Source organism: Anomaloglossus baeobatrachus, chromosome 7 (genome assembly GCF_048569485.1).
Source record: "Anomaloglossus baeobatrachus isolate aAnoBae1 chromosome 7, aAnoBae1.hap1, whole genome shotgun sequence".
In the NCBI taxonomy this organism is placed as follows: Eukaryota; Metazoa; Chordata; class Amphibia; order Anura; family Aromobatidae; genus Anomaloglossus; species Anomaloglossus baeobatrachus.
The window spans coordinates 306,135,253-306,151,334 of record NC_134359.1 but is presented as its reverse complement, the minus strand read 5'-3'; the positions used below and the strand labels follow the sequence as shown (position 1 = coordinate 306,151,334).

Genomic DNA, 16,082 nt, shown 5'->3' with positions numbered 1-16,082 from the left:
CTGTGTTAAACCTCATTTGCCATTTTTCAGCCCAATTCTCCAATTTACTCAAATCCATCTGTAGTTGCAAACTGCCCTCCTTTGTGTTAACTACCTTACATAGTTTTGTATCATCTGCAAATACTGATATTTTACTCTGTAAACCATCCACCAGATCATTAATAAATATATTAAATAGTAGGGGGCCCAATACAGACCCCTGTGGCACCCCACTAGTAACCCTGGCCCAATCTGAGTATGCACCATTAATAACCACTCTTTGTTTTCTACCACTAAGCCAGCTACCCACCCATCTACACACATTTTCCCCGAGCCCAAGCTTTCTCATTTTACTTAGCAGTCTTTTATGTGGGACAGTGTCAAATGCTTTACCGAAGTCGAGATAAATGACATCCAATGATTCTCCTCGGTCCATGTGAGAGCTTACATCCTCATAGAGGCTGATCAGGTTAGTTTGACAGGAGCGATTCTTCATAAATCCATGTTGATATGGAGTTAAACAGTTATTAACATTGAGACATTCCATAATAGTATCCCTTAAAAACGCTTCAAACATTTTACCCACAACAGATGTTAAGCTTACTGGCCTATAGTTTACAGGTTCCCTTTTGCACCCTTTTTTGAATATTGGTACCACATTTGCCGCCAATCCAGAGGAACAGAACCAGTTTCTATAGAGTCTTTAAATATAAGGAATAGAGGCCTGTCTATCACATTACTTAACTCCCTTAATACCCGAGGGTGAATGCCATCAGGGCCTGGTGATTTGTCAATTTTAATGTTACTAAGTCGGTTCTGCACTTCTTCCTGGGTTAGGCAGGTCATACTTAATGGGGCATTTACATGATCACTCTGCATTTCCCCTGGCATATGCTTTTCATGTGTGAACACAGTTGAGAAAAAAGTATTTAAAACATTTGCTTTTCCCACATCGCTTTCTATGATTTTACCCTCATTATTCTTTAAAGGGCCAACACCATCAATTTTAATCTTTTTTCTGTTTATTTAATTAAAGAATAGTTTGGGATTTGCTTTGCTTTCCTTAGCAATGAGTCTCTCAGTTTCTACTTTTGCTAAATATATTTGTTTTTTACACATTTTATTTTTTTCTCTATATATTTTTAATGCTTCTTCGCTGCCTTCTTGTTTTAGCTTTTTAAATGCCTTTTTCTTATTATTCATTGCCCCTTTTACATCCTTATTTAGCCACATTGGTTTTCTCCTGTTCCTAGCCCTTTTATTTCTGTATGGTATGGCTAGCCCGCAGTGGGTGTTTAATACCGATTTAAAAATGTCCCACTTATTTTCTGTGCTCCCATTTTTGAGGACATTGTCCCAATCAATTTGGCGAAGGTCTTCTCTAAGCTGATCAAACTTTGCTTTGCTGAAATTCAGCGTTTTTGTAACCCCCCTCCAAGGCACCTTACTAAAGGACAAGTGGAATTGTATTATATTGTGGTCACTATTCCCTAGGTGCCCGTCCACTCGTACGTCTGTTATTCTATCTGGCCTGTTGCTTAAAATTAAGTCCAGAAGGGCTGCCCCTCTATCCGGCCTCCAGAAGGGCTGCCCCTCTATCCGGCCTCCAGAAGGGCTGTCCCTCTATCCGGCCTCCAGAAGGGCTGCCCCTCTATCCGGCCTCCAGAAGGGCTGTCCCTCTATCCGGCCTCCAGAAGGGCTGTCCCTCTATCCGGCCTCCAGAAGGGCTGCCCCTCTATCCGGCCTCCAGAAGGGCTGCCCCTCTATCCGGCCTCCAGAAGGGCTGTCCCTCTATCCGGCCTCCAGAAGGGCTGTCCCTCTATCCGGCCTCCAGAAGGGCTGTCCCTCTATCCGGCCTCCAGAAGGGCTGCCCCTCTATCCGGCCTCCAGAAGGGCTGTCCCTCTATCTGGCCTCCAGAAGGGCTGCCCCTCTATCCGGCCTCCAGAAGGGCTGTCCCTCTATCCGGCCTCCAGAAGGGCTGTCCCTCTATCCGGCCTCCAGAAGGGCTGCCCCTCTATCCGGCCTCCAGAAGGGCTGTCCCTCTATCCGGCCTCCAGAAGGGCTGCCCCTCTAGTTGGGCCCGGCACAAGTTGGGACAGATAATTATCCTTAGTTACTGACAGAAACCGGTTTCCTTTCTGAGATACGCAGGTTTCAGTTTCCCAGTCTATATCGGGGTAGTTGAAGTCCCCCATAATAATCACCTCATTGTGATTTGCTGCTTTGTCTATTTGTTTCAATAATACATTTTCAGTGGTTTCTGTTATATTTGGTGGCTTATAACAAACCCCTATGAGGATTTTATTAGTTTTCCCTCCTTGTATCTCCACCCATAGAGACTCCACCTCTTCATTTCCCTCTTGAATATCTTCTCTTAGTCTGGGCTTTAAACTGGACTTTATATATAGACAGACTCCACCCCCTGGGCTTTATATATAGACAGACTCCACCCCCTGGACTTTATATATAGACAGACTCCACCCCCTTTCCTTTTTTTACGATCCCTCCTAAACAATTCATATCCTTGCAGGTTAGCCGCCCAGTCATAACTATCATCTAACCATGTCTCAGTTATTCCTACTATGTCGTATTTCTCCTCATACATTACCAGCTCCAGTTCCTCCATCTTATTGGTCAGGCTTCTTGCATTGGTCAGCATGCAGGACAGAAGTTTTGCTCCCCTTTTCTTAGCTTCCTTCTGATTACCCTGTCTTGGGTCCTCTTTACGGCATCTAGTATCCTTGATTAGTTTGTCCTTCTGTTGCATGTTCTTGCTGTTTTTTCTCCCATCCCCTCTTCTTCTGGTGTAAAGCCCTCCTGATGAGTGTGGCAAGCCTTCTGGCGAACGTGTGTTTCCCAGGTTTTGTGAGGTGTATCCCGTCTCTTGCGAGAAGTCCATCGTAGAGGTAATTCACTCCATGGTCCAAGAATCCAAATCCTTGCTGCCTGCACCACCGTCGTAGCCAGTGGTTCACCTCGAGTATCCTATTCCATCTTCTGACACCATGGCCATCGACTGGGAGGATTGATGAGAAAACAACCTGTACGTTCCGTTCCTTAATTTTCTTCCCCAGAATTTCAAAGTCTTCACAAATAGTTGGTAGATCATTTCTTGCCATGTCGTTTGTTCCTACATGTATCAATAGGAACGGGTATTCGTCCTTGGATCCGAGGATAGTTGGTATCCTGTTGGCCACATCCTTGATTTTTGCTCCCGGTAAGCAGCATACTTCTCGTGCGGTTATGTCCGGCCTGCAGATAGTTGCCTCCGTGCCTCTTAGTAGTGAGTCGCCCATAACTACCACTCTTCTTTTCTTTCTGGACGCTCTGCTTGTTGCTCCTGAGTGCTTTTGAGTGTCTTTTGTTTCTGCTTTTGTTGACAAAGTAACTTCTTTTGATGAACCTGTGTCTTCTCCTGTAGAGACGGTATCATCCTGAGCTGTGCCATTTTCGTTCTCCAGCATGAGGGCTTCATATTGGTTGCTAAGCTGTGTGGGTGGTGCCGACCACTTGATCCGCCGGCTTCTTTTGGTCACATGTGTCCACTTTTCAGCCTCTGTATGTGTTCTGAAGCTTTTCTCACTTTCCATATCCTGAATTGCTGCTTCTGCCTCGTCCAAGAAGTCCTCATGTTCTTTAATTAGCTTCAAAGTTGCTATTCTTTCTTCCAGTCCCCGCACCTTTTCCTCTAAGAGGGCAACAAGTTTGCACTTTTGACAGGTGAAGTTGAATTTCTTGTGCGGCAGGATCCGTAAACATGTAGCATGTGTTGCAGGTGACCATGTGGATTTTCTTCTCTTCCATAATGCTGATGTAGCGTATGACAGGCGATGTCCTCAAACAGCGAGACCCGGCAAGTCCCAGCAATCGATCAGCTTACGGCGACTCTTCTCTTCTTAAACAGCTACAGTTATCACCACTATGAGATTGTGTTAAAACTATGCCACACTTATCTTCAGTCGCCTCCCTTTACTTCAGTACCTCGCACTCTCAGCACCTCGCTAGCTCTGGCTGGTTTATATAGTTCTACAAGGACTACTAGAAGCTTCTAGAAACAGGTGTGGCTAATACTACTGACTAAATCACTAGACACACTTTTTTTTTTTTTTTGCTTTTTCACAGTACCCCAGACAAACACAGACAACAAATCCCTAATGAAATTAAACAGTTACAGTTATCACCACTATGAGATTGTGTTAAAACTATGCCACACTTATCTTCAGTCGCCTCCCTTTACTTCAGTACCTCGCACTCTCCAAAGAGAAACAGAACTTAATATTATTAACCTTTGTTTGCAGTTACAGAGGTTGGACGTTTCCGGTGGTTCTTGACCAGGTTTGCACACACTGCAGCAGGGATATCGGCGACTCCTCCACACAGATCTCCTACGGATCTTTCAGGTCACTCCTCCATACAGATCTTCTCCAGATAATAATAATAATAATAATCTTTATTTCTATAGCGCCAACATATTCCGTAGCGCTTTCCAGATCTTTCAGGTCACTCATCCGTCCACATCTTCTCCAGATCACTCCTCCATACAGATCTCCTACGGATCTTTCAGGTCACTCCTCCACACAGATCTTCTCCAGATCTTTCAGGTCACTCCTCCATACTGAGGGAAGGAGCTTGTTGCCCAATATCTGATGATACATGACCCCATCCATCCTCCCTTAAATACGGTGCAGTTGTCTTGTCCCGTTTGCAGAAAAGCCCCCCCAAAGTTTTATGGTTCCACCGCCATGCTTCACGGTTTGGAAGATGTTCCTGAGGTTGTACTCATCTTTCTTCTTCCAACAAACATGGCGAGGGTAGTGGATGCCATAAAGTTCTGTTTTGCTCTCATGTGACCACATGACTTTCTCCCTTGCCTCCTCTGGATCATCCAGATGCTCATTGGTGAACCACTAACAGGCCTGGACATGTGCTGGTGTGAAAAGGGGGACCTTGCGTGCCTTGCAGAATTTTATTCCAAGATTAATAACAGTAACCTTTGAGACTGTGGTCCCAGATGTCTTCAGCTCATTGACCAGGTCTTCCCATGTAGTTTTGGGCTGATTCCTGACCTTTCTCAGAATCATCCTTACCCTATAAAGTGAGATCTTGCATGGAGCGCCAGACTGAGTAAGATTGACAGTCGTCTTGTGTTTCTTCCATATTCTAATAATTGTGCCAACAGTTGTTGCCTTCTCACCAAGCTGCTTGTCTATTGTACTGTCCATCCCAGCCTTGTGCAGGTCTGCAGTTTTGTCCCTGGAATCCTTAGGCAGCTCTTTAGTCTTGGCCATGGTGGAGAGTGATTGAGTGTGTGGACAGGTGTCTATTATACAGGTAATGAGGTCAAATCGGTGCAATAAATACAGGTAATGAGTGCAGAGTAGGAGAAAAAAAACATCAGCTCTGTGAGAGCAGAATTCCTGCTGGTCGGTCGGTGATAAAATACTTATTTCATGCAATAAAATGCAAATTAATTATTTAAAAATCATACAATGGGATTTTCTGGAGTTTTTTTTATTCTGTCAAAGTTGGAGTTACCTAATATAAAAATTACAGATCTCTCCATTCTGTGGGAAAACTGCAAAATCAGCAGAGGATCAAATCCTTATTTCCCCCTGTATATACCAGGGCAAGGACCCAGGGTAGAGGACTTATATGCCAGGAAAGGGAGAAGTTATGTCAGTAAAGGTCATGGGATGGAGGACATTATTACTGGAAGGGGCCCAAGATGGAGGACATTTTATCAGGAAAGGGAGATATTACACTAGGAAATGGCCCAGGATGGAGGATGTATATATCAGGGAAAGGCCCAGGATGGAGGATGTATATATCAGGGAAAGGCCCAGGATGGAGGATGTATATATCAGGGAAAGGCCCAGGATGGAGGATGTATATATCAGGAAATGGCCCAGGATGGAGGATGTATATATCAGGGAAAGGCCCAGGATGGAGGATGTATATACCAGGATGGGGACATTATACTAGGAAAGGGCCCAGGATGGAAGACATGTATAATTTTGTAGGCCATACTCCAAGCCATAAGCACAGACTTCAGAGATGATAAAAATAACACTATACTTCACGTTATTGATTGGCCATTGTGGATATTGATTACTACCATTGAGCACCTACTTCTCATACAACTGAATTCCCACCAAAAACTACTTGATGATACCTGGAAGGCCACAAGAATAGGGGGGCATTATATCTATAAGGTGTCAGGATGGGTGACATTATATCTGGAAGGGTCCCAGGATAGGGGACATATCTGGATGGGTCTCAAGATGGGGGATATATCTGGAAGGGTCTCAGGATGGGGGACATTATACCTGGAAAGGGTCTCAGGTTAAGGGACATTATGTCTGGACGGGTCTCAGGATGGTGGACATTATGTATGGAAGGGTCTCAGGATGGGGGACATTATATCTGGAAGGTCTCAGGATGGGGGACATTATATCTGGAAGGTCTCAGGATGGGGGATATTACACCTGGAAGGGTGTCAGGATGGGGGATATTACACCTGGAAGGGTGTCAGGATGGGGGATATTACACCTGGAAGGGTGTCAGGATGGGGGATATTACACCTGGAAGGGTGTCAGGATGGGGGATATTATACCTGGAAGGGTCTCAGGATAGGGGATATTATACCTGGAAGGGTCTCAGGATAGGGGACATTATGTATGGAAGGGACTCAGGATGGGGGACATTATGTATGGAAGGGTCTCAGGATGGGGGACATTATGTATGGAAGGGTCTCAGGATGGGGGACATTATGTATGGAAGGGTGTCAGGATGGGGACATTATGTATGGAAGGGTCTCAGGATGGGGGACATTATGTATGGAAGGGTCTCAGGATGGGGGACATTATGTATGGAAGGGTGTCAGGATGGGGATATTATGTATGGAAGGGTCTCAGGATGGGGGACATTATATCTGGAAGGTCTCAGGATGTGGGATATTATACCTGGAAGGGTATCAGGATGGGGGATATTATACCTGGAAGGTCTCAGGATGGGGGATATTACACCTGGAAGGGTGTCAGGATGAGGGATATTATACCTGGAAGGGTATCAGGATGGGGGATATTATACCTGGAAGGGTGTCAGGATGGGGGATATTATACCTGGAAGGGTGTCAGGATGGGGGATATTATACCTGGAAGGGTGTCAGGATGGGGGATATTATACCTGGAAGAGTGTCAGGATGGGGGATATTATACCTGGAAGGGTGTCAGGATGGGGGATATTATACCTGGAAGGGTGTCAGGATGGGGGATATTATACCTGGAAGGGTATCAGGATGGGGGATATTATACCTAGAAGGGTCTCAGGATGGGGGATATTATACCTGGAAGGGTATCAGGATGGGGGATATTATACCTGGAAGGGTGTCAGGATGGGGGATATTATACCTGGAAGGGTGTCAGGATGGGGGATATTATACCTGGAAGGGTATCAGGATGGGGGATATTATACCTGGAAGGGACTCAGGATAGGGGACATTATATCTGGAAGGGACTCAGGATGGGGGACATTATGTATGGAAGGGACTCAGGATGGGGACATTATGTATGGAAGGGTCTTAGGATGGGGGACATTATGTATGGAAGGGTGTCAGGATGGGGACATTATATCTGGAAGGGTCTCAGGATGGGGGGACATTATATCTGGAAGGTCTCAGGATGGGGGACATTATACCTGGAAGGGTGTCAGGATGGGGGATATTACACCTTGAAGTGTGTCAGGATGGGGGATATTATACCTGGAAGGGTCTCAGGATAGGGGACATTATATCTGGAAGGGACTCAGGATGGGGGACATTATGTATGGAAGGGTGTCAGGATGGGGGACATTACATCTGGAAGGTCTCAGGATGGGGGATATTACACCTGGAAGGGTCTCAGGATAGGGGACATTATACCTTGAAGGGTCTCAGGATGGGGGACATTATAACTGGAAGGGTCTCAGGATGGGGGACATTATACCTTGAAGGGTCTCAGGATGGAGGACATTATAACTGGAAGGGTCTCAGGATGGGGGACATTATACCTTGAAGGGTCTCAGGATGGGGGACATTATACCTTGAAGGGTCTCAGGATGGGGGACATTATAACTGGAAGGGTCTCAGGATGGGGGACATTATAACTGGAAGGGTCTCAGGATGGGGGACATTATACCTGGAAGGGTGTCAGGATGGGGGACATTATACCTGGAAGGGTCTCAGGATGGGGGACATTATACCTGGAAGGGTCTCAGGATGGGGGACATTATACCTGGAAGGGTCTCAGGATGGGGGACATTATACCTGGAAGATTCTCAGGATAGAGGACACCTGGTAACCTACCATTAGCGATGATACTTTTGATATTTTCCACTTTGCGTCTGAGGAGATTGTGATTCGTCTTCTCCTGGGTGGTGACCAGGAAGATATCCTGGGTGCGGACCCTCAGACTGTGCTGATGACTCAGGATCCGATTCTTCGCCTCGTCGCTGCTGTCATCCAGGTCGTCAATAACGGCGATCACATGCTCTTTACCTGCAATACACAGAGGACGAGGTTCTGCATCAGCTGCAGTATGGACCCGATAATAGACCCTCGGGATGTCCGCCACGTACAGTGAGGGGAGAGGATGGGTGGTCTCCTGTCTATACACTGGATCTGGCAGTACAGTGAGGTGCAGAGAGCTGAGCTGCGGTACCACACTTAAGAGCAGGGTTCATGGTGCTCGAAACGCGTGGACGCACTCTTTTCCTCTCTACATTTGCATCCAATTTTGGATCAGTGTTTTTAATGGAAACTATCAAAGCAATGATTTCATGTTTACTCTGTGGATGCCAGATCTTTTGTCTTCTTCTCAATCATTAACCACCTCGTACTTGGCCAAGGATGTCCGAGCACCACACCTAAGACCATACTGCCCGGTGAGCTGTCCAATACCATGACTCAGTACCACACCCAGCCTGCAGACAGGGGAGGCGCTGTGCCGGGGTGGACACAGCCGTGTTATTCTATTGTTTCATGAAGAACCATGGAGGGATCTTCTGAAGCTCCTCCTGACCCCGGGGCACAGAACAACATTATTTCTGGACTTTCTCCACCATAATATACAGTGGACATCACTCTGGATGTCGCCGGCTCTTACCCAGGACCTCGGACATGAGCTTCACTTCCTCATCATACAAAGAGTCGGTGACGTCGGTGATGTTCACTCGTCCGCGGTTTCGGGAGTGGTAGAGGATCGCGAAGGAACATCTGTAGATCTGATCACAGAAGGCGGGGAAGTTGCTGTTGGTGATGGTGAATGGCGTCACCGTCCAGAATCCGCTCAGGACGTCCGATAACCATCTGTACTCAACCTCTCCAGAGCGGGAGAAGATCCCCACAGTCTGTCCAACCACCATGATGTCCTGCTGGAGTATAATACCGAGAGAGTCAACATTCAGGAAAGTGTCAGAGGAACGCTGCAGAGCTATAGACCCCTCCCAGATAAAGGAGCGCTGCAGAGCTATAGACCCCTCCTAGATAAAGGAGCGCTGCAGAGCTATAGACCCCTCCCAGATAAAGGAGCGCTGCAGAGATATAGACCCCTCCAGATAGAGGAGTGCTGCAGAGCTATAGACCCTTCCCAGATAGAGGAGAGCTGCAGAGCTATAGACTCCTCCCAGATAGAGGAGAGCTGCAGAGCTATAGACTCCTCCCAGATAGAGGAGAGCTGCAGAGCTATAGACCCCTCCAGATCGAGGAGCGCTGCAGAGCTATAGACCCCTCCAGATAGAGGAGAGCTGCAGAGCTATAGACCCCTCCAGATAGAGGAGCGCTGCAGAGCTATAGACCCCTCCAGATAGAGGAGCGCTGCAGAGCTATAGACCCCTGCAGATAGAGGAGTGCTGCAGAGCTATAGACCCCTCCAGATAGAGGAGAGCTGCAGAGCTATAGACCCCTCCAGACAGAGGAGAGTTGCAGAGCTATAGACCCCTCCAGATAGAGGAGAGCTGCAGAGCTATAGCCCCTCCCAGACAGAGGAGAGCTGCAGAGCTATAGCCCCTCCCAGATAGAGGAGCGCTGCAGAGCTATAGACCCCTCCAGATAGAGGAGAGCTGCAGAGCTATAGACCCTCCAGATAGAGAAGAGTGCTGCAGAGCTATAGACCCCTCCAGATAGAGGACAGCTGCAGAGATATAGACCCCCCCCAGATAGAGGAGAGCTGCAGAGCTATAGACCCCTCCAGATAGAGGACAGCTGCAGAGATATAGACCCCTCCAGACAGAGGAGAGCTGCAGAGCTATAGACCCCTCCAGATAGAGGAGAGCTGCAGAGCTATAGACCCCTCCAGATAGAGGAGCGCTGCAGAGCTATAGACCCCTCCAGATAGAGGAGAGCTGCAGACCTATAGACCCCTCCCAGATAGAGGAGCGCTGCAGAGCTATAGACCTCTCCAGATAGAGGAGAGCTGCAGAGCTATAGCCCCTCCCAGATAGAGGAGAGCTGCAGAGCTATAGCCCCTCCCAGATAGAGGAGCGCTGCAGAGCTATAGACCCCTCCCGATAGAGGAGCGCTGCAGAGCTATAGACCCCTCCAGATAGAGGAGAGCTGCAGAGCTATAGACCCCTCCAGATAGAGGAGAGCTGCAGAGCTATAGCCCCTCCCAGATAGAGGAGAGCTGCAGAGCTATAGACCCCTCCAGATAGAGGAGAGCTGCAGAGCTATAGACCCCTCCAGATAGAGGAGCGCTGCAGAGCTATAGACCCCTCCAGATAGAGGAGCGCTGCAGAGCTATAGACCCCTCCAGATAGAGGACAGCTGCAGAGATATAGACCCCTCCAGACAGAGGAGAGCTGCAGAGCTATAGACCCCTCCAGATAGAGGAGAGCTGCAGAGCTATAGACCCCTCCAGATAGAGGAGCGCTGCAGAGCTATAGACCCCTCCAGATAGAGGAGAGCTGCAGACCTATAGACCCCTCCCAGATAGAGGAGCGCTGCAGAGCTATAGACCTCTCCAGATAGAGGAGAGCTGCAGAGCTATAGACCCCTCCCAGATAGAGGAGAGCTGCAGAGCTATAGACCCCTCCAGATAGAGAAGAACTGCAGAGCTATAGACCCCTCCAGATAGAGGAGCGCTGCAGAGCTATAGACCCCTCCAGATAGAGGAGCGCTGCAGAGCTATAGACCCCTCCAGATAGAGGAGCGCTGCAGAGCTATAGACCCCTCCCAGATAGAGGAGCGCTGCAGAGCTATAGACCCCTCCAGATAGAGAAGAACTGCAGAGCTATAGACCCCTCCAGATAGAGGAGAGCTGCAGAGCTATAGACCCCTCCCAGATAGAGGAGAGCTGCAGAGCTATAGACCCCTCCCAGATAAAGGAGTGCTGCAGAGCTATAGACCCCTCCAGATAGAGGAGTGCTGCAGAGCTATAGACCCCTCCAGATAGAGGAGAGCTGCAGAGCTATAGACCCCTCCAGACAGAGAAGAGCTGCAGAGCTATAGACCCCTCCAGATAGAGGAGAGCTGCAGAGCTATAGACCCCTCCAGATAGAGGAGAGCTGCAGAGCTATAGCCCCTCCCAGATAGAGGAGAGCTGCAGAGCTATAGCCCCTCCCAGATAGAGGAGAGCTGCAGAGCTATAGACCCCTCACAGATAGAGAAGAACTGCAGAGATATAGAACCCTCCAGATAGAGGAGAGCTGCAGAGCTATAGACCCCTCCAGATAGAGGAGAGCTGCAGAGCTATAGCCCCTCCCAAATAGAGGAGAGCTGCAGAGCTATAGACCCCTCCAGATAGAGGAGAGCTGCAGAGCTATAGACCCCTCCAGATAGAGGAGAGCTGCAGAGCTATAGACCCCTCCAGATAGAGGAGAGCTGCAGAGCTATAGACGCCTCCAGATAGAGGAGAGCTGCAGAGCTATAGACCCCTCCAGATAGAGAGCTGCAGAGCTATAGACCCCTCCCAGATAGAGGAGCGCTGCAGAGCTATAGACCCCTCCCAGATAGAGGAGCGCTGCAGAGCTATAGACCCCTCCAGATAGAGGAGCCCTGCAGAGCTATAGACCCCTCCAGATAGAGGAGAGCTGCAGAGCTATAGACCCCTCCAGATAGAGGAGAGCTGCAGAGCTATAGACCCCTCCAGATAGAGGAGAGCTGCAGAGCTATAGACCCCTCCAGATAGAGGAGAGCTGCAGAGCTATAGCCCCTCCCAGATAGAGGAGAGCTGCAGAGCTATAGCCCCTCCCAGATAGAGGAGAGCTGCAGAGCTATAGCCCCTCCCAGATAGAGGAGCGCTGCAGAGCTATAGACCCCTCCCAGATAGAGAATAACTGCAGAGCTATAGAACCCTCCAGATAGAGGAGTGCTGCAGAGCTATAGACCACTCCAGATAGAGGAGTGCTGCACAGCTATAGACCCCTCCAGATAGAGGAGAGCTGCAGAGCTATAGACCCCTCCAGATAGAGGAGCGCTGCAGAGCTATAGACCCCTCCAGATAGAGGAGCCCTGCAGAGCTATAGACCCCTCCAGATAGAGGAGAGCTGCAGAGCTATAGACCCCTCCAGATAGAGGAGAGCTGCAGAGCTATAGACCCCTCCAGATAGAGGAGAGCTGCAGAGCTATAGACCCCTCCAGATAGAGGAGAGCTGCAGAGCTATAGCCCCTCCCAGATAGAGGAGAGCTGCAGAGCTATAGCCCCTCCCAGATAGAGGAGAGCTGCAGAGCTATAGCCCCTCCCAGATAGAGGAGCGCTGCAGAGCTATAGACCCCTCCCAGATAGAGAATAACTGCAGAGCTATAGAACCCTCCAGATAGAGAAGCGCTGCAGAGCTATAGACCCCTCCAGATAGAGGAGTGCTGCAGAGCTATAGACCCCTCCAGATAGAGGAGAGCTGCAGAGCTATAGACCCCTCCAGATAGAGGAGCGCTGCAGAGCTATAGACCCCTCCCAGATAGAGGAGCGCTGCAGAGCTATAGACCCCTCCCAGATAGAGGAGCGCTGCAGAGCTATAGCCCCTCCCAGATAGAGGAGCGCTGCAGAGCTATAGACCCCTCCAGATAGAGGAGTGCTGCAGAGCTATAGACCCCTCCAGATAGAGGAGAGCTGCAGAGCTATAGACTCCTCCAGATAGAGGAGCGCTGCAGAGCTATAGACCCCTCCCAGATAGAGGAGTGCTGCAGAGCTATAGACCCCTCCCAGATAGAAGTGCTGCAGAGCTATAGACCCCTCCAGATAGAGGAGCGCTGCAGAGCTATAGCCCCTCCCAGATAGAGGAGCGCTGCAGAGCTATAGACCCCTCTAGATAGAGGAGTGCTGCAGAGCTATAGACCCCTCCAGATAGAGGAGCACTGCAGAGCTATAGACCCCTCCAGATAGAGGAGCGCTGCAGAGCTATAGCCCCTCCCAGATAGAGGAGCGCTGCAGAGCTATAGACCCCTCCAGATAGAGGAGTGCTGCAGAGCTATAGACCCCTCCAGATAGAGGAGCACTGCAGAGCTATAGACCCCTCCAGATAGAGGAGCGCTGCAGAGCTATAGACCCCTCCCAGATAGAGGAGTGCTGCAGAGCTATAGACCCCTCCCAGATAGAGGAGAGCTGCAGAGCTATAGACCCCTCCCAGATAGAGGAGAGCTGCAGAGCTATAGCCCCTCCCAGATAGAGGAGCGCTGCAGAGCTATAGACCCCTCCCAGATAGAGGAGAGCTGCAGAGCTATAGACCCCTCCCAGATAGAGGAGAGCTGCAGAGCTATAGACCCCTCCCAGATAGAGGAGAGCTGCAGAGCTATAGACCCCTCCCAGATAGAGGAGCGCTGCAGAGCTATAGACCCCTCCAGATAGAAGAGCGCTGCAGAGCTATAGACCCCTCCCAGATAGAGGAGAGCTGCAGAGCTATAGCCCCTCCCAGATAGAGGAGCGCTGCAGAGCTATAGACCCCTCCCAGATAGAGGAGAGCTGCAGAGCTATAGACCCCTCCCAGATAGAGGAGTGCTGCAGAGCTATAGACCCCTCCCAGATAGAGAGCTGCAGAGCTATAGACCCCTCCCAGATAGAGGAGAGCTGCAGTGCTATAGACCCCTCCTAGATAGAGGAGTGCTGCAGAGCTATAGACCCCTCCCAGATAGAGGAGAGCTGCAGAGCTATAGACCCCTCCCAGATAGAGGAGTGCTGCAGAGCTATAGACCCCTCCCAGATAGAGAGCTGCAGAGCTATAGACCCCTCCCAGATAGAGGAGAGCTGCAGTGCTATAGACCCCTCCCAGATAGAGGAGAGCTGCAGAGCTATAGACCCCTCCCAGATAGAGGAGAGCTGCAGTGCTATAGACCCCTCCCAGATAGAGGAGAGCTGCAGAGCTATAGACCCCTCCCAGATAGAGGAGAGCTGCAGTGCTATAGACCCCTCCCAGATAGAGGAGTGCTGCAGAGCTATAGACCCCTCCCAGATAGAGGAGCGCTGCAGAGCTATAGACCCCTCCCAGATAGAGGAGCGCTGCAGAGCTATAGACCCCTCCAGATAGAGGAGCGCTGCAGAGCTATAGACCCCTCCAGATAGAGGAGCGCTGCAGAGCTATAGACCCCTCCAGATAGAGGAGAGCTGCAGAGCTATAGACCCCTCCAGATAGAGGAGAGCTGCAGAGCTATAGACCCCTCCAGATAGAGGAGAACTGCAGAGATATAGACCCCTCCAGATAGAGGAGCGCTGCAGAGCTATAGACCCCTCCAGATAGAGGAGCGCTGCAGAGCTATAGACCCCTCCCAGATAGAGGAGCGCTGCAGAGCTATAGACCCCTCCCAGATAGAGGAGAGCTGCAGAGCTATAGACCCCTCCCAGATAGAGGAGAGCTGCAGAGCTATAGACCCCTCCAGATAGAGGAGAGCTGCAGAGCTATAGACCCCTCCCAGATAGAGAGCTGCAGAGCTATAGACCCCTCCCAGATAGAGGAGAGCTGCAGTGCTATAGACCCCTCCCAGATAGAGGAGCGCTGCAGAGCTATAGACCCCTCCAGATAGAGGAGAGCTGCAGAGCTATAGACCCCTCCCAGATAGAGAGCTGCAGAGCTATAGCCCCTCCCAGATAGAGGAGCGCTGCAGAGCTATAGACCCCTCCCTTTGGTGTTATGTGGGTGATACAATGTTTCAGAAAAGTCTGCAACAAAGATATAAAGTGCAATTCTCAATCTGACACCAAATTATCAACTCAGAACCAGCGAAGAGCAGAAATAATCACACATTATACATCACACATCATACACAACCCAGTGCACATCACACATTATACATCATATCCAACCAGTGCACATCACACAGGACACAACATATAACAAGCACAGCACACACCACACAGCATACATTACACCACACACTGACAACATCACACGGGACACTTCATCACACATCATACACGGCATAACACAGCAAGTAACACATAACACTGCTCACAGCGCACATCACACATCATACACAGCACAACACAGTACACACCACACACTGACATCATCACACAGGACACTTCATCATACATGGCATAACACAGCAAGTAACACATAACACTGCATGCAGCGCACATCACAGGACAGAACATATATCACACACAGGAAGCACATACCACACCACACAACATTCATCATACGTGACATAGAACACAGCAGGTCACACAGGACACATCACACATGAGCCCGGACCCCCCGTCCCCCGTTACCCCCTCTCTCTCTGTCTCGGGGTCTTCTCTAATCTTCGTCCTTCCTGGAACTGAATTTACAATCTGAAAACGAAAGTGAAAGCAGAATCCTGAGCTCTGCAGGAGGGGGGCACATACTTTCCCTGTGTGTCCTCATACTCAGCCGTGCTTCTCATATAGCAGAGGTGAGGGGGGGCGCAGAGCACATGGCACAATGGGGGCATTCAGAGATTAAATACTACACATTACTCCCTTTAATGCAAATACTTGTTTCCTCTCAACCCACATCCAAATTTCAGCCGCTGCCACATATCTCCACCTGCCCCCCAAGATCCCTGCCCCCTAGTGTGCCCTCTGCCCCCCAAGATCCCTGCCCCCTAGTGCGCCCTCTGCCCCCCAAGATCCCTGCCCCCTAGTGTGCCCTCTGCCCCCCAAGATCCCTGCCCCCT

At 49.6% G+C, this 16,082-nt stretch overlaps 1 protein-coding gene across 1 annotated transcript in view; it reads right to left on the bottom strand.

The window, feature by feature from the left end:
- LOC142246579 (uncharacterized) overlaps positions 1 to 15,733 on the bottom strand; it is a 42,218-nt gene extending 26,485 nt beyond the window's left edge. The window contains exons 1-3 of the mRNA XM_075319647.1: positions 15,655 to 15,733; positions 9,121 to 9,388; positions 8,322 to 8,513 (exon numbers count right to left, since the gene is read on the bottom strand). Of these exons, the coding sequence (XP_075175762.1) occupies positions 8,322 to 8,513; positions 9,121 to 9,379 (451 nt within the window). The 5' untranslated portion in view covers positions 9,380 to 9,388; positions 15,655 to 15,733. The remainder of the gene's footprint in view (positions 1 to 8,321; positions 8,514 to 9,120; positions 9,389 to 15,654) is intronic.
- Between the last annotated feature and the right edge of the window lie 349 nt (positions 15,734 to 16,082).